The sequence below is a fragment of the Lithobates pipiens genome, unplaced genomic scaffold (assembly GCF_037356315.1).
Source record: "Lithobates pipiens isolate NorthernLeopardFrog02 unplaced genomic scaffold, aLitPip1_a1.2 Scaffold_18, whole genome shotgun sequence".
Taxonomy (NCBI): domain Eukaryota; kingdom Metazoa; phylum Chordata; class Amphibia; order Anura; family Ranidae; genus Lithobates; species Lithobates pipiens.
Window position 1 is genome coordinate 354,867,618 of NW_027507758.1, and position 18,059 is coordinate 354,885,676.

The window sequence follows — 18,059 nt, forward strand, 5'->3', positions numbered from 1 at the left end:
ATTGGACCTTTGCATCAGTCTGACTGGACTGTAAGATGTTCAGCCTGGCCACAGGGGGCACTGTCTCTTGTGGTAGGCATGGAACTATGGTAAGGTTGGGTGCTTAAAGAGGAAGTAAACCCTGATGAGTTTACTTCCTCTTTTTTTCCCTGCAAAGGTAAAGCATAATGGACTACTATGCATCGCATAGTAGCCCATTATGTGTCACTTACCTGACACAGGAGCCAGCGAAGTCGCGCTGTCCCCTGTAGTCCACCGCATCCATCTTGCTGGTGGCGTCTCGCAGCTCCGCCGCTGTCATTCAGCAAAGCCGCGATGACGTCACTCCCGCGCATGCGCACGGTAGTCGACAAATGCGGCAGCTCCATTTTTGGAACTGCCGCGTTCAGTGCGCCTGCGCGCCGCTGTCTACGGCGCATGCGCCGTAGACAGCGGTGCCCGTTTTCGGGCAAATATCTCCTAAACCATATAGGTTTAGGAGATATTGCTTGGACCTACAGGTAAGCCTTAATCTAGGCTTACCTGTAGGTCAAAGTGGTTTGTAAGGGTTTACAACCACTTTAAGTTACTCTCTTTTGGAGCCAGGTCAGGGGGAGTGGCCCCCTTGCTGTGCCCTCTGGGAGAGGGTATTTAAGATGGGGACGTCACGTAGTTCGGGGTTCCGGTCCATTATGATGTGCTGATTACATGGTCCTGGTCCTCCTGAACAGTCCCCAGGAAGGCTATAGCCTGGAGTGCGGATCCACCCGACTTTAATGTCTCGGGCTGGCTAGCCTGAGGTAAGTAAGCTAAAGGAGGATTCCGAGGTGGTTGGGTGCCGTCTCTGGTTCGGGAGAGACCCAGTGTACTTCAAGCATTCCAGGGGAGAACTCTTTAGAAGAACACCGCATATTGGTTGGTTTTCTTAATAAGAGCATGGAAGGGCTGAAGTAACCAAAAGAATCCGGTCTTGTGGATATCGCCAAGCAGGCTGAAAGATCCAGTAAGCACCAAGTTGGCTGGTAGGCCTTCTGAGAGAGGGACTGTCCAACCTGAGTGATAAACCAGCTGTGAATGGCTATTCTCTGGATGCATTCAAAGTAAGCAAGTTCTTTAATGTTTTTTGGACTTTGACATTAAGAGTACCTGAACTTCCATTTCCAACCCGTTGAAAGATTGCTCAATGGTTTGAGTTTTGCTAATTAAATCCATTCAAGTGGATCTATTGTCAGTCTCAAGTTACTGGGCCATCTACCAAGGGACATCCCCTAGATGTGCAACAAGGTAACGGTAAGCCCAAAAGCCCAAAAATAACCAGCAGCTCCTTCGGGGGTTAGTGCCATATATATATATATATATATATATATATATATATATATATATATATATATATATATATATATATATATATATATATATATATATATATATATAGTTTAAATTCCATATTTATCTTATAAATAGATGGATTTTGTAATCAATGATGCTTTCATATGTTCCTGCTGCACCTCAGCCTTAGTAGCACACAAACACATTTGTCAATGTCCTCTTGTCATTGTTTACAGGAGTGAAAAATACAGCAATAGCTCACACCTAGTTTATTGCTGAACACAAAGTGACACAGCCATACTGACAAATGAATATGGTGCTAGCCAGTAACTTCATGCATGTCTGTTTCAATATTCATCCAAGTCCCTACATTTTGGTAATTGAGTCTAGATCTAGGATGATCAAGGTAAAATTTGTATTTATACTTACACCCAATTGTCATCAGGAACACGCCAACTGTTTCCAAAGTCATTGGATGTGGGGATAAGTAAGCCTTCAGGTGTCAGAAAGTCATCTTGTTGGTTACCATTGTAAGTGCCACAGAGCCCACACAGTTTGCCTTTAAAGTTCTCATTTACTTTAACAAAGAGTTCATGGTCACCGCTATACTTAACTTCAAGACCAAAGTCAGTCTGCACAACAACAAAGGAACCACTTAAGTGTATTAAGATGCCTGGTGCTGGGTTCAGAGGCAGAGAGACAATGAGTCCATTAAGCTAAAGATAGAGAAAAGGACAATAAATTAACTGTGGGAAAAGATCACCAGAAAAAAATATAAATTTGAGCGCTGAGGGGACCATCATGCATTTGTTTTATTATAAAGCCTACCTCCACCACTTTAGATTTGCCCAGAATGATAGTAAGGTCATTGAAGCTGACCGCAACTGAGTTTATAGTTGTCCAGGTTAAGCTTCCTCTATGCTCATTTCTTGTAGTAATTGAGAAGTACACACTTGTGTTTCCACAGGTCTCCGCAACTGTATAATTACAGGCTCCTTGGAAATGGTATGACTTGCCATCAAATGTTATGTAGTGTGGATCACCATAGATATGGCAGATGGCAATATCAGCAGGGAAGCAAGCCTTAATTCCATTTTGTACTTTGCACACTTCTTCAGGATCACAGGTCTGAGCTGTACAGATCACATGATTGTTTCCTTGACATGTACATCGATTGTCACAGTCCCCATTCCAGAATATTTCATTTTTCTGTAAAATAAAATGTAGAATTACATAATCCATCCACAAATTTATAATAATCCAATCAACAGTACATCAATAATGGTTTTGAAGGTCAGTTTTTTGGGAACATGATTATAAAAGCCAAGTTAGAAGAGAGAAAAGAGACAACATGGGCAGTGATTGAGGAACACATCAGATACTGTAGGGACCTTGCGAGTACACAATAGAGATAGACTGTAGAAGCTTGAATGACACGGTGGGAAGAGGTATCATATATTGTAATGAAAGGACACACACTTTAAAGGGCTGAAAATTTTGTGTCCTAATATGAAAGGTTAATGCATTTGTATTAATTCAAAGTTCCTATGACTTCAGCTTTGCTACTGCTCTCGTTGTTGTATATGGCCTCAAAGCAGACTTTTCTTTATATGATTTCATTATGATTTCATTCAGGCTTTTTACATTGTTAATCTATTGCTATGGTAGTATTTATAACTGTCGAAATATACCATTTATTGTGATGCAGCGGGGTTGATTTACTAAAAGCAACTAAGCTAACTGATAAGGAATTTTTATTTTGCCGGGAAATTTCTCCTTGACTTAAAGAGGAAGTAAACCCTGATGAGTTTACTTCCTCTTTCATTCCCTGCAAGGGCAAAGCATGATGGACTACTATGTAGTACTGTACTGTACTGTAGTCCGGCACATCCATCTTCTCGGTGGGGTCTCGCAGCTCCGCCGCTGTCATTCGGCGAAGCTGCGATGACGTCACTCCCGCGCATTCGCACGGGAGCCGACACGCGCGGCAGCTCCGTCGTTGCAAATGCCGCGCTCAGTGCGCCTGCGCGCCACTGTCTGCGGCGCCTGTCTTTGGGCAAATATCTCCTAAACCGTATAGGTTTAGGAGATATTTCTTGGACCTACAAGTAAGCCTTAATCTAGGCTTACCTGTAGGTCAAAGTGTGTTGTAAGGGTTTAAAACCACTTTAAAGTGGTTGTTTTTTTATCTTCATGCATGTTGCTCCCCCCCAGCCCCTCCCTTATACTCACCTGAGCATGACTGTTTCAGCGATGTGTATGGAAGCCTCGGCTGTCCCAATTCTCTCTCTCTCCTCATTGGCTGAGACACAGTGGCAGGAGCCCTTGGCTCCCACAGCTTTCAATCATGAAGAGAGAGCGGGGGGCGTGCGTACCAGTGCCTTCCAGTGGGGAACCCCAGAAAAACAATACCGGGGCTGCTCTGTGTAAAACAACTGCACAGAGCAGGTAAGTATAACATTTGTTATTAAAAACAAAAACAAAAAAACAAACCTGTAGAATCACTTTCACAGTGTGGTGACTATTTAATTTGCAAAGAATACCCGATCATGTGCAAGAAAAGTAAACAAATAATACTTTTGCTTGCACTCCTTGTTTGATGTACAGATGTCACATTGACAGGAAGTAAAAGATAACCCCCCAAAGGGGGTCAAAAACAAAAAAACAGTTCAAGTCCTCCTCTAACATTAAGAGACAGTTAACACCTGGATTGCACAGGAACATGGTTCACGTTCCAGTGTGATTCTTGTGCAGTTCAGTGCAGTGTGATTTTCAATACATTTGAGTGACAGATGTTCTACTGTACCTGTAAGCCCTAGTATTTCTCTAAGCTCTGGTGACAGATCAGGGCAAGGCATCACAATTAGGTTTAGTGGTTTAATGGAGATCAATTTGTGTGCTAAAATTACTGGTGCTGAAATTGCCATAGCAGAAAACAGTCAGAAACAATAAGACAAACAATAACATGCTACTTAACTGTCCGAACACAACCTCAGACAGTTTAGTCTCTGTTTACTGTTATGCTACAGTATTTTATTACTCAATAAAGACTAATTGAATAATAACATGCTACTCCAGACAACTGTTAAAATCTAACCAATTGTAGAAATTTTGTGCATGTTGATGCATAGAAGATTCATGTGTTTTTTGTAAGAACAAATTAATTAAATCATGGTAATCTGCTAAAACTTTGAAATATGTATTTCTATTTAAAAACAAACACATTGGCTTTCTGCCATAGCTGGTGTAGATGAGAAGCATAAGTGCAGGCCCATTGGCTGTCAGCATATGAGAAATCAGTTATGTAGCACCCTCTAGGTAGGTAGGTGCTAAAGGTAGGATTTTTGAAGGACAGGTAAATTTAGGCTGGCAGCCAGGCCTGTTTTGATCTGATCTGGGAGTGGCAAAGGGTAGCAGCTGGTAACTCACAGGCAGCATCACTGAGACCTCCCTCTTCTTTCTAGAGTTTGCTGGAAAGTTCTGATCAATCCCCAACCTGGATTGTCAGGGGGCAGGCCTCCTTAAATACCCAGGGTCAGCCCAGCTGGGGAGGAGTTTTCGAGTGGAGGAGCTGGAGTGAGAGGGTGCGGAGGCTGTTGGGGCATTGGAGGGAGGTCCCTGGTCTGGGGGGTGACGTTGGTCCTGGACCATAGGCATAAGAGAGAGCAAAGAGAAGACAGCGGGAGAGAGCACTGCTAAGAGACTCCAGGGAGGACAATTGGTCGCAGCCAGGAGGGCTGGTGAGTGAGGTCACAGTCAGAAGGACTGAGGAGGCATGCCTGAGAGGACTGGGAGCTTGCAGTCTGAGATGGGTGCAGAATCAGAAGTGTGGACTGTGGTGGAAGGGCAGTGGAAAGAGGCAGCTGCAGCCAGGAGGGCTGGCAGGAACTAAAGAGGACAAACTGGGATCAGTAGCCACAGTAGGGCAGCTAGCACAAGGACTTTTCTGCTACACCATTGGGGCCCACGGTCTCAGTCTGCAAAGGGCATGTACTGAGGCCTGGCTGAGTCACTGTCAGGCCTAACCAACAAATAATGCTAGCTGTTCCTGGGGAATCAAGTGATGTGCTGGAGGTGACTAGAATTAACAGTCTGCAGTAAGTGATCTGCTGGTAGAGTGAGGAGTAATGAGCTTCAAGCAAGTTTGTGCAGGAGGAAGCTGAAGGAGTATATACAGGGTGTTTACATAGTTGTAACAAAAGCAATTGCTGTTTCTATTGATCCATGCTGGGGATCCCATAGCCCCCATCCCCATCCAAGTTATACCCCTCAATAAAAAAACAAAAAACAAAGTTCACTGACTGCTTTATGTCTCGGAGTGCCTGAGAATGACTGCAGGGCTGGGCTGGGTAAAAGAGAAACCACAATTCTCAGGAGCCCCTACGGGGTACCGCTACAGTGAGAATGTCACAATTGCAAAAAAAAATGTGTTTTGATTTTCTATTTAGACCTGTGGTCATCAACCCTGTCCTCAGGGCCGACTAATAGGCCAGCGGGCCCTGATGATAGGATTGATGACCACTGATTTAGACTACATATAAAAAAAAAATCAAATGATAACCATTGATAAAATGACATGTCATTAATTACCTGATAGTATTTGCCATCATAAAAACATCCACATTCACTGACAGAAACACAAGTGTGTCCACTGAGTACAAATCCATTGTCACATTCACAAGCATCAGTACAAGGCTTATTGCAGTCACTCTGGGCACTCTGTTCCTGGCATGTGGCTGGGCAAGCACTAGTACAAGGATTGTAGTGACTGTTGGCAGGACATGGGATTGCTAAATAACAAGGACAGATAACAGTTAACTACATCATATAGTAATAGCAAAAAAAAAAGGTTAAAGAGAAGGCTTATCTGATCATATGTCATAATTACAGCCATGGCACACCGTGGAACTACTTGGAGGACTAAAAGAATCTAGTGCAGCCTGATGACACAGAAATTTATGCAAGTAGTAATAGGAGTTGTCAAATACATTTGGATAAGTATATTGTGCTTATTGTTTGGGAAAACTATTAGAAGATTCATAGAAGATGGACCATAGAAAAACACCAAATGGCTTATTGATTCTACACTCATTCCCCTCTCCATTTTAAAAATATTTTTGTCTGGCTAGATCTTCTGTATGTTTTCCCCATGTAAGACCCCTTTCACACTGTGCCTCCCATAGCATAGGCGGTAAAATTCAGCTATTTTTAGCAGCGTTTTACTGTCAGATTTTCAGAGCATTTCGGCCACTAGCGGGGTGCTTTTAACCCCTGCTAGCGGCCGAGAAAGGGTTAAATGTGCCCGCAAAAAAATAGCTGCGTTTTGCTGGCGGTATAGCCACGCTGCCCCATTGATTTCAATGGGGAGCAGTGGTGGAGGAGCGGTAAAAACAACGCTCCAAAGAAGCTGCTGGCAGGACTTTTCCTGACGCCTTTCACACTGGAGATAATGGAGCAGCTGTTTGAGGGTGAATTGCAGGCGCTATTTTTAAACGCTATAGCGCCTCAAAAACGCACTTGGTGTGAAAGGGGTCTAATGCCGCATACACACGATAGGAATTCCGGCCAGAAAAAGACAGATGAGAGCTTTGAGTCAGTGTGTATGCTCCATTGGAATTTAGCTGTCCGAATTTCCGCCAGCCAAAAATTGATAGCATGTTCTCAATTTTCCAGACGGAAAAACGTTCTATTGGTAATTCCGATCGTGTGTATGCAATTCTGACACACCAAAAATCACGCATGCTCATATTCAACTATGAGACAGAAGCTATTGGCTACTGGCTATGTTTCCTCCTATTAAGTAGGTGTAGTAGAATTACCCTAAGCTAAACAATTATATATTACACAGTGTATACAAAATAATTCAAAATAAATAAACTACCTTAAGCAAGTACAATAGTGAATAATCAAATATGTGAGTAAAGTGTACAGGGCTTAAATATAGTAGTAGCAATAAAAAAATAACAAGGTGTCTTGTGCTTTAAAATAGCTCAAAAGTAATACATTCAAAAAAGCTATATAGAATTCCAAACGTGGCACACACCGTGCAAACTAAGCAAAAAAACAAAAACAAAACAGCTCATAAATAGAGTCTTTATGTGGGCTTGAAGTGAATAAAGTGACCAGTGACTTATTCGGTGTTTCTCCAGATAAGGTGCCAAAAACCGTGTCTCTAATCCTTATTTCCAGTGTTTCACGGCACATCAGGTGGAGTGGCCCCTTACCTTACTGCTGTAAGGTAAACAGCATAACACAGCAGTAAGGTAAGGGGCCACTCCACCTGATGTGCCGTGAAACACTGGAAATAAGGTGTAATATATAATTGTTTAGCTTAGGGTAATTCTACTACACCTACTTAATAGGAGGAAACATTATCACTGTTAGCTTATTATTTAGCACACCTGTAAATATACATTTATGCACAAAACACTGTAGTATAGTTTAATTTCTTAAGGTAGCGCAACACCATTTATTTGATTTTCACATTATTGCTATTCGGGGGGTAGGGTTTATACCCCTGTCGGTGGTTTGCTGCAACCTATCCTTAGTGATAGCCTATGCCCTTGATGATAGCGCGGGGATACCTTAACTTTATTGGCTACTGGCTATTGAAATTCCTTTTTCTAGTCTCGTCGTACGTGTTGTACATCACCGAGTTATAAACGATCGGAATTTGATGCGACCATGTGTAGGCAAGACAGCTTGAGCCGAATTCCATTGGAATTCCATCAGGAAAACCATCAGGTATTAGGGGATAGAAGGAGCTTCAATAGCTAGTAAGAAAAATGCTATTTGACCCACCAGGAAGCTCTCCTTCAGGGTAAAGGTTAATCAAATAAACAGATGGACAGGAATGTATAAAGCAATATTTTTTATAGGCTAGTGCCTATGTCTGTTGATCCCCTGGTAGGGTCACCTTAACTAAGTTACAATGTAAAATGGTTGAAGATCTGCATGGACAATATCATTGCTCTCTGTTTAACATCTACAGATTTAATGTGTATGCAAGTCCCCCATAAAATTAACATAGGTGATTGTGCCTTTTCTTTTAAACCAAGATGCACAAGATTTCCACAATCCAGTACTTACGACAGAATGTAGAGTTTCTCCAGGCAAGGGTGACTCCTACTCTTAGACAGGCATCAGCATAAGCTTCCAATGCGTTACATAAACTGCCAGCACCAAGTGCACACAGGTCAAAAACACAGCTGTCAAAGAAGCGATTTGGGTTGATTACTGAGTGACAAGCCTTGAAAGGACCATCTTTCATGATTAACAAACCACAGAACTGATTGTTTGAATAGAGTTCCTCTGTCTCTGGTGGACATGGTAGTGGAGGTGTAGGAACAATTGTGTTACATAATGGATCATCATCTTCTACCTTCCAGCTGTCTCCCAACTGATTTGTGTTCTGAGCTAGCTGTCCATTGGGCATCAAATAGTCATCCTGCTGCATGCCATTAAAGTTGCCACACATTCCACAGGTTTGGTTGAAATAATTAGTTGGGACATTCACGTCCACTGTATGGTCAGTGTCATAAGACACTGTGAGATGGAAATCTGTCTCCACAATAACATATCGACCACTTTGCTTCACTGTTAGAGATCCATTGACCAAGATGACTGGAAGATTTGTCCAGATACCATCCACCTATTAATAATAAAAGTACATGTTACATTTAAGGCAGCTAAATGCAACTTTAGAATTGAAACTTACATTTTAGAATGTTGCAAGAAACCTACCAGAACACGACTAGGATTGTCTTTAACAATGGTTATTGTATGGTCATAGACATCCACCATAACTTTCTGTATTAATGAAACAGTTGAAATCCCGTAACGGTGCTCATTTTTTGCTTCAATGTTAAAATATTGTAGAGATGTGGCATTGGTACAAAGCTTGGAAAGAGTGTATGTGCATATCCCCATAAAATCATGAACTTCCTTATCAAAGGTGACATAATGAGGATCCCCCCAAGTTAAACAGTTACCAAATGTGAGATCAAAGCATCCAGGAACTCCGTTTGTTATACCGCAGTATTTTTTAGGTGGACATGAAGCAGAGTTGCAAATTAAACTGCTTCCAGCAGAGGGACAGCTGCATTTTTTGGAGCATGTATCATCAGTCCAGAACTCTGAGCCTACAGGATAGTGCTTGTCATTATCCCAGCATCCACACTGGTGGCTTGGGACACATCTCTTATCATACAGGACATAACCAGGATCGCAGACACAGGATTCTGTACAGGGGAGATGACAGTTTTCTGGTGATTCTGGACTGACACAAGTAGATGGACAGGCTGTTCCACAGGACTCATAATGGCTGTTTAGTGGACACTTCAGCGCTGTATAAAAACATAATGATGAACAAGAAACGAATTAGAAGAACATGTCAAATTGGATTGGAACTTATGTTACTTTGTAATTAATGTACATGTAGAAAAAGTACTTAAAAATATGAGAGTTATTAACATTATAAAAGCTTCCATATTCACTATTGAGTAGACATACGGGAACACTGATAATAAAGCTCATAATGTCTTCACATGTTTTAATTATTTATTAAAATAATCATCCATGTAGTAATCAACTTATGTTTAAAAATAGTCGTGGACCAATCTGTCTGGCATTGGTTCTATCAAAGCTTTGATGGATCTTGTTCACAGTTCGGGGAACCTGAACTTTGAGGAAAATATCATTATAGTGATGGAGTGAATCTTTTATTCAATTCTGGCAATTTATATGGCTACTAGGCAAACTGATGCTATAAAAAAGGAATGGGAATCTGGGCACTACCATGGGGACCATGCACCAATGCAAAAAAATAAAAAAACAAAATACCATACAGCCTGGAAAGTGTCTTGGTGTCAATTACGAACAATAGATAATATATATCATTGAGAGGAAAAGGAGTGCAGGTGTAGAACTCAAATTCATCAAGTAATTTCAATGCAACCTCAGCCCTTTTCCATAGCGAATAGTCAATTGGATCCCAGCAACAGATGACACATCCATCACGATATATAAAAAATAATACAATAAACAAAAGCCCTAAGACTCCTCTCCACAATACCAAGTTCTTCTGTTCCTATTTTATCAAGAATATGGACTCCCCTCACGTCCAGCATATACTGTATGTTTAATCAAAATATGCACCTGTTTGTATTTTAGGTAAGGGCATCCAAATGCTCTAAACCTTAGGCCATTCTTTACAACATTCTCTTTTTTAGCAATGAAATCTTCCATAATATACCACTTTTTTCATTTACGAGGATGCAGAGAAAGCTGTTTGCTGTTTTGTAAAAAAATTTTTGATAAATTCTGGTGTCTCTTTGGCAGACTTTGGATGGAAATAACAGGTACAGAAAAATTGGCCTTGGGTGTTGGTGGTGACTTCCCACCGTAAACCTTCACAGTTATCTTTGGCAAACTCAAGATTAGACTCTGCTGTTAAAAATTAAGTACCACAGTTGAGCTCTGGGAAGTGGGCCGGGAGCTAAGAGCTCTACAATATGATGGAATAGGATGGCTGCTCCCTACTGTTGCATAATGGCTGCCTAAAGAGTACATCCTGCCATGTTTGGGGTCATGCCTCCCCCTCAATGTCCTATTCTGCTCTATCAGAAACCCAAGCAGAGTCAGTGACCTCATCATCATCATCCCCTCCATCCTCGTCACTGGAGCCAACTTGGCAATATGCTGTGGCTCGGGGACTGCCAATTTGTTGTTTAAAAGTGTTATTCCCTCTCTGTATGCTCATGTTACTCCCTTCCTCAATTTCATAACCAACAACACATGGCAAGAGAAGCTGTGGACAGCTGAGTATGAGGAGGATGCAAAGGGTTTAGTAAGCCAGTTAACCACCTCCTCTGCATGCTGTGGCTGGATAGCATAGCCAATATCAGTAAAAAGAGACAAACATGCCCTGCCTGAGGACGGACCACATCCATGGGAATGTCTGCCTTTCCTTGTTAGCCTCCCAGACATGATGGGGGGCTTATTACACAAATGTATTACATAATATTTAATGAAATGTGTTTTTTGATGCACTATAAACTGTTTACAATTGGGGACTGCTGCTGACACAAATTTAAAAACTAAAAAAAAATAATTATAAAAAAGGGGGAAATCCAGTGTCGCAGTAAGACAAACTGAGGCTGACAATTTCAAAAAAAGGGACAGGGGAATAACAACAATAATAATAATAATAAGAAAAAAAAAGGACGCAGCATCCAAAAAAATAAATAAAATAAATAAATGTGATGTTGGGTGCACTATAAAATCACTCTGATTTTGGCCTTGTCAAATGAGGCACTGTCGATTTGTCAGTGAAACATACTGAGTGATGTGCAGTGCAATTTGCTAAAACGAGGCTTGGCTATTCTTTTTTTTTTTTTTTTTCCAAAGAATTTTTTATTTTTTTTCTCAATGATACAATGATAAAGTCATAACATAATACCCTTATGAGAACATACAAAGATTTTCACATAATATATGATCTAATTTAAGTAATATTTGTACTTTAGTAGATATACATATACATATGACATTAAGTTGAACAGTTGTATAACTAAAAAAGGGAGGGGAAACAATACTCAACAACTAATGTGGAAAGGAGGAGGAAGTAGGGTGTGGGAAGGGGATGTTAGGGGGGGAGCAATCTGAAGGATGTGCATAGTGCAGAACATATATATATATATTACTTGTTTGCTGTAATTGGTATGTGTGTGACCTGCACACCATACTTTAGTACGTTAAAACAGTTGTCACACAGAGGATATGGAAGTGGGGGTTGGGTGCGTGTTTCTATTCGGTAACAGTTTCAGTTTGTAAACAAGGCTACTAGAGACTTGCTGTGAGTGGATGGATTTTATTTGTGTAGTTAACTTTTGTGTACATTTAATATTGGGTCATGTATGAAAGAATTTCCTTAGTTGTGAGATAACATGTCTATTATAATGTCATTATATGCTTCATCCGGGGGGGTATCTTGCGACTTGAGCGTGGTTGTGTATTTTATGGACATTGGTCTGTTTGGGTCATTGCTTTAGCTGTACATCTTCTGGGTGTATTCTGTAGTGGATTTAAAATGGTTCCAGCTAGCCCATCGTGTGGAGAATTTGTGTGGGGCGTTTCGTGAGATAGCTATGAGTTCTTCCATTTCTGCTATTTTGTTTATTCTTTTGTACCAGTCCGTGATGGAGGGTGTTTCAGATGTTCCCCATAGAGGGGGTATGCACATTTTGGCTGCATTGACAAGCATCACAGCTAATAATTTGAGGTAGGAATTTTCGCTTGGGTTCTGGAGATGCAAAAGATATTGTGCAGGTGAGTATTCTAGCACATCTGTGGTAATATTCTTGATGTATGTATGGACTTGAGTCCAAAAGGTTTGGATGAGTGTATATGTCCACCAAATGTGTAGAAGGTCACCTGATGTCTCTTGACACCGCCAGCATGTGTTTGGATGAGCAGAATTGAATCTGTGAAGGATGGCGGGGGAGCGGTAACACCATGTGGTAATTTTGTAATTAGTTTCTTGGATGGAAACGTTTATGGAGCTTTTATGTGCATTTCTGTATATGTCTTCCCAATTTTTGCTGGTCGGCTATTCTTACTAATAAACCTTACAGAAGTTATTAGTGTTAACAAAGGGTCAATTAAAGGAACAGAGATGGATCTAATCAAAGAGGAATACACATGGGTTATGAACATAATTATCTCTATAGGCAAATCAAATAAAAACTAGCTCTGCTTATTTGCTATAAGTTCCAGTAATTTGCATACTGCCTTAAAGTGTATGTATAGCCCACACATTTTTTAAAGTTATGAATAGAGTAGGGAAATATAGTCCCAGTAAGTTATTGTTGATGTTTCTGTCCTGCTAGAGATTATCCCTTATACTTCCTGTCTCAAAAATGCAACAGGAAGTGACAGAAAATCTCTCCAAAATGAGAGGAATTTTCCTCTTAGTGATTTGTCCTCAGGATACTTGTCCCTATTGGAAGATTTCTCCTCATGACATCACTATAAATTAGGATTTCCCCATATTTGATCATCCAAACCAAAAGAGGGGTAAATCCCCCTAATATAACACAAAGTGCAATCCAAACTAATTAGAGTGTTTATCTCTGTACTTACGGCAGAAAGAGTTATTCCTCCAAGGACCTATAGTTACATCATGAGACTGGCAGGACTGTGCATAGGACTGAAGACTATCACACAAAGCATTTGGGTCCAGGTTCAGTTCACACAAGTCATAGACACAGTTGTTGAAATAGATTAGTGGATTTACAATGCCATGGCAGTCTTTGAATAAGCCCTCCTTATCAGTAATAATTCCACAGAATCTGTTGCTGGAAATGGAATTCTTTTCATCCACAGTACAACTTGGTTCTTGTTCTGATCCAGGTGTGCAACTACAAGAAATATTTCAGTTCAGTTAGTAGGAAAGTTGATTTGTAAAAATAAGGGACATAGTATGAAGTTTGAAGCAGTAAGTCTTTTTTAACATAAAAATTCATGAACTGGAGTGGTGGTTCACATGAGAGAAGATTTACTTTTGATTGTTAGAGAATGTATTTTTTTTTAAGCATGAAATAATTATGTATATATAGGTATAAAAAACACTTCAAAACTGAAGTAGCTAATTAACATGGACAATATAAAACGTAATCCTTACATAAAGTGAAACTTCCCCCTAAATGGACAGTTTTATTTTAAGTCCTGCTCCTTCCTTCCTCTGCCACTTTTGGTATGAGATTTTTTTTGGGGGGGGGTTACCTAGTTTTAATAAGTACCCACTCCCACTTTCACTCAGATTGCCTAGGCGAACCAAACAGAAGTTTTCCTCTCCCCCTCCCTCTCCACAGTCTTCTGGGACCTGTCACAGGTCCCAGAAGACTGCAGAACTATTCACAAAGGCAGCACATCTCATTCATGCTCAGTAGGCCGCTGGCTGTGAAGCCACATGTAGCCCGGGTGAGGATGGCGCGATTTTTTTCTACAGTGATGACCCCTAACTACCACCCACCTACCGTATAGTAAAATGAAGGCAGGCGGGACCCCCTCTCATTCTAGGGCAGCATCATATGACGTTGCCCTAGTGTCACTGCTCTCACGCGCCATGGTGCAATCCCAATCTCAGAAAAGAGCAGATGATGTGGCTCTTAACCCATGTGATCAGCTATGTCCAATCACAGCCGATCATATGTAAACACGGAAGTGCCGTTTATCAGCTCTCTTTGCTTCACTTTGACAGAGTTTGAGGTGAAGAGAGCTGATCAGCGCCATCCACTCGCAGGGGAGACTGATTATCACTGCAACCCCAGCAATGCCCATCAGTGCCGACTATTCCTGTCACCTATCATTGCCCATAAGTGCTGCCTATCAGTGCCACCTATCAGTGCCCATCAGTGCTGCATATCAGTGCCACCTATCAGTGCCCATAAGTGTGACATATTAGTGCCTCATCATCAGTGCCACCTAATCAGTGCCCATAAGTGCCTCCTGATAAGTTCCCATCAGTGCCACCTCATCAGCAAACATCACTGATGCCAGCCTCAAAATAAGGCTCTATTTGTGTGAAAAAAATATAAAAATGTAATTTGGGTACAGTCGTGCATGACCGCGCAATTGTCATTCAAAGCGTGACAGCGCTGAAATTTGAAAATTGACCTAGGCAGGAAGGGGGTATAAGTGCCATGTATTTAAGCCGTTAAGTAGATTACAGTTCTAATGCTGTGTACACACGATCAAACAATCGGGTGGAAAAGACCGGCAAACTCAAGTCTGCCAGACAATTCCCCCGTGTGTAGCCTCCGGCGGACTTTTTTTACCCGAAAGTACGGCGGACTTAGAAAGTAGTTTTGCACTCCAATCTTCCCGCCGGACTTGCATTTCGGCGGACAATCCCGCCGTGCGTATGCCAGTCTGCCGTACTTTTGAAATGAATGGACTTTTCCCGCCTGGAGAAAAGTCTGCTCATCTTGAGCACGTATCCAGGTAGGCGAGGCCCGCGAAGGATGTGTCGCTGGCCCCGCCACCTGGTATGGACTTAAAGGGGAGCCCCAACGCCGAAAAAATCAGCGTGGGGGCCCCCCCAGGTCCACATCAGACCCTTGTCCGAGCACGCTACCCAGGAAGCCAGGAAAGGGGGGGTCGGGGTCTACGGGCGGGGGGCTTATCGGAATCCGGGCCCCAGCCCAGTATGATGTCACAGTCCCAGCATCCTCTGGGACTGTGACATCATACTGGGCGGGGACATCATCCGGTGATGTCCCTTTATAAGTCGCCGCGCGCCCGGTCCCCGTCATTGTGAGCAGGGAGCGACGAGGCAACATCTGAAGAGAAGAACAGAAGACGGCGACGATGACGGCGGCGACAGAAGACCGGGCCACCGCCTGTAAAAGAGCTAGAAGAAGGCGTGGTGGCCCGGCAAGAAGAACCGAAGAGGGGGACAAGACCCGGGAAGTCGGAAAAAGAGGGCGGCGGCGAAGAAGAATGCCGTGCTCCTCCGCTAGTAAAAGAGCTAGCAGAAGATAGCGGAGAAGTCTGGCGAGAAGACCCCCGAAGACGGAAGACCCCCGGAGCTGTGCAATAAACTATTTTAACCCTTGTGTGTTGTGTTTTTTTTTACTTTTATTTAAAGGTGAATGGGTAGTATGGTACCCCATACTCATTCACATAGGGTGGGGTGCTGGTATCTTGGGCCCTCCTTATTAATGTTGAGGGCACGCGGCCTGGTACGGCTCGGGGGGGGGGGGTGCTCGCTCGTTCCCCCTCCTTTCCTGGCCGGCTGAGTAGCGTGCTCGGACAAGGGTCTGATGTGGAATTGGGGGGACTCCCACGACGATTTTTTCGGCGTTGGGGTTCCCCTTTAAGTCCATACCAGGTGGCGGGGCCAGCGACCCATCCTTCGCGGGCCCCGCCTACCTGGAGACGTGTTCAAAATGAGCGGACTTTCCTCCGCGTGTGTTTGGACGAGTCCGTTCATTTCAAAAGTACGGCGGATAGTCCGGCGGACTTAGTATGCCGTATTAGTCCGCTGAAATGGTGCCATGTGTGGGCAAGTAGCCCGTTCGGAAAGTCCAGCGGGAAGTCCGCCGGATAGTCCGCTACGCGTGTACATATGGGGCAAAGCTAAAAGTCTACTTATCCTCAACCACTTTCTCCAAAACTGCATATACATATCTTCCCCCTATGCCACTGTAAATATAATCATCCGATGGAGTGAAGTAGACTCATTGTCAGTAAATATAAAGGAGACTGAACAATGATATTGCCATCATTGAAAAATGTATTTAATAGGCATCTGTGCTTGGTATTTTTTGGTATGATCTAAGACCGTTTGCCTTAAAGCAATGGATTAGCATGGATTAGCCATCATGAATTTAGTATAATTGACTTGTGATTACCTTGTGTCATTGTCCACCTGCCAGCTGTTACCAAGACTGTTAGAGTCTGGCTCTAATTCACCATCTGGGTTTAAGAAGTCATCAGTTTGGTTTCCATTGAAATTTCCACAGATTCCACATACTTTGTTGGCATATTCCCTTGGAATATTCACCACCACTCTATGATTTCCATCAAACCTCACACTTACACCAAATGCTGTTGTCACCAGTACATCATGTCCACTAAGGAAGATGTTCATGTTTGGATGTAGGGCTACTGGTAAGGTTACTGCAATTTTGTTCACCTGGATTCACAATATATAATAGAATATAATAGAAAACATTTAAGATAGGAAGATAAACAAGGGAAATAATATATATATCATTAGGTTTTTCTAGTCTGTACTCACTTTGACGTTTCTGTTCTTCTCCAGTGTAATCCTGTATCCATTCATATCAATGTTGACATAATTGATATAAGACACTCTGGTGCTGCTTCCTCTGTGCTCATTGACTGCTTCAACGTTGAATTCTGCCAGGTGTCCATCAACTTCACAGAGTTTAGATAATGTATAGGTACAAGTGCCCATAAAATGATGCACCTGATTGTCAAAGGTGTAGTAATGTGGATCTCCACTTATCTCACATGATCCTGGGGGGAGGGTGGGTGATCATTGTAAGTTTGAAACTGCTAACATTATTAAAAATATATTACAGTCTCTTCCAATGAAGATAAAGCAATTGGAGACCATAGTATAAAACATAACAGATTATAAAGCACACTGTGTGTGATAAAATTACCTCCAGTGAATTAGCCTACCTGGTGGTGGTGAGCCTGGAGTAACAGGTCTTGTTGTGGTAGTTGTCGTAGAAGTAGTTGAGGATATTCCTACAATCAGAGAAGAGAAAATGTAGAACTAAAGCTATTGCAGAATAAACTACTACTGCATTGTTGTTTAGGTAAATGTATTTACCTACATTAATCTAAATAGCTGTACTAATTTGGTTTCATTACAAGATTATTGCTTAAAATATAGTAATGTACATTCACTTTAAAACTCCAAGGATCTAATTTAGTAGGAATTGCTGCTGCAAGTATTTTTTTTTTCCAACTAAACTTTACCTAAAATACTAAGGCAGGCCATAGATGATAACATTACTTTCCTTCCACCAGGGGTGAAAGGAAAGAAAATTGCTTGATTCCCTCAACATAGGCAACTTTCTGAACACAATGATCGCTGCTAGCAGCAATAGCTGTCGGAAGTGATCAAATGTAAAAAATCCTACAGGCTTGTTGTTCTAAAGTAGATCGATGGATCCACTTCAGTACCATCAGCTTGCCAGTACCTGCTGAAC

The 18,059-nt window shown here is 42.0% G+C and overlaps 1 protein-coding gene across 1 annotated transcript in view; it reads right to left on the reverse strand.

Annotated features, from left to right (window-relative positions):
* The window catches only part of LOC143986721 (IgGFc-binding protein-like), a 284,689-nt gene that overhangs the window by 84,283 nt on the left and 182,347 nt on the right, over positions 1–18,059 (reverse strand). The window contains exons 32-40 of the mRNA XM_077485126.1: positions 17,524–17,592; positions 17,114–17,355; positions 16,725–17,008; positions 13,450–13,727; positions 9,052–9,653; positions 8,398–8,959; positions 5,899–6,098; positions 2,137–2,517; positions 1,738–2,024 (exon numbers count right to left, since the gene is read on the reverse strand). Of these exons, the coding sequence (XP_077341252.1) occupies positions 1,738–2,024; positions 2,137–2,517; positions 5,899–6,098; positions 8,398–8,959; positions 9,052–9,653; positions 13,450–13,727; positions 16,725–17,008; positions 17,114–17,355; positions 17,524–17,592 (2,905 nt within the window). The remainder of the gene's footprint in view (positions 1–1,737; positions 2,025–2,136; positions 2,518–5,898; positions 6,099–8,397; positions 8,960–9,051; positions 9,654–13,449; positions 13,728–16,724; positions 17,009–17,113; positions 17,356–17,523; positions 17,593–18,059) is intronic.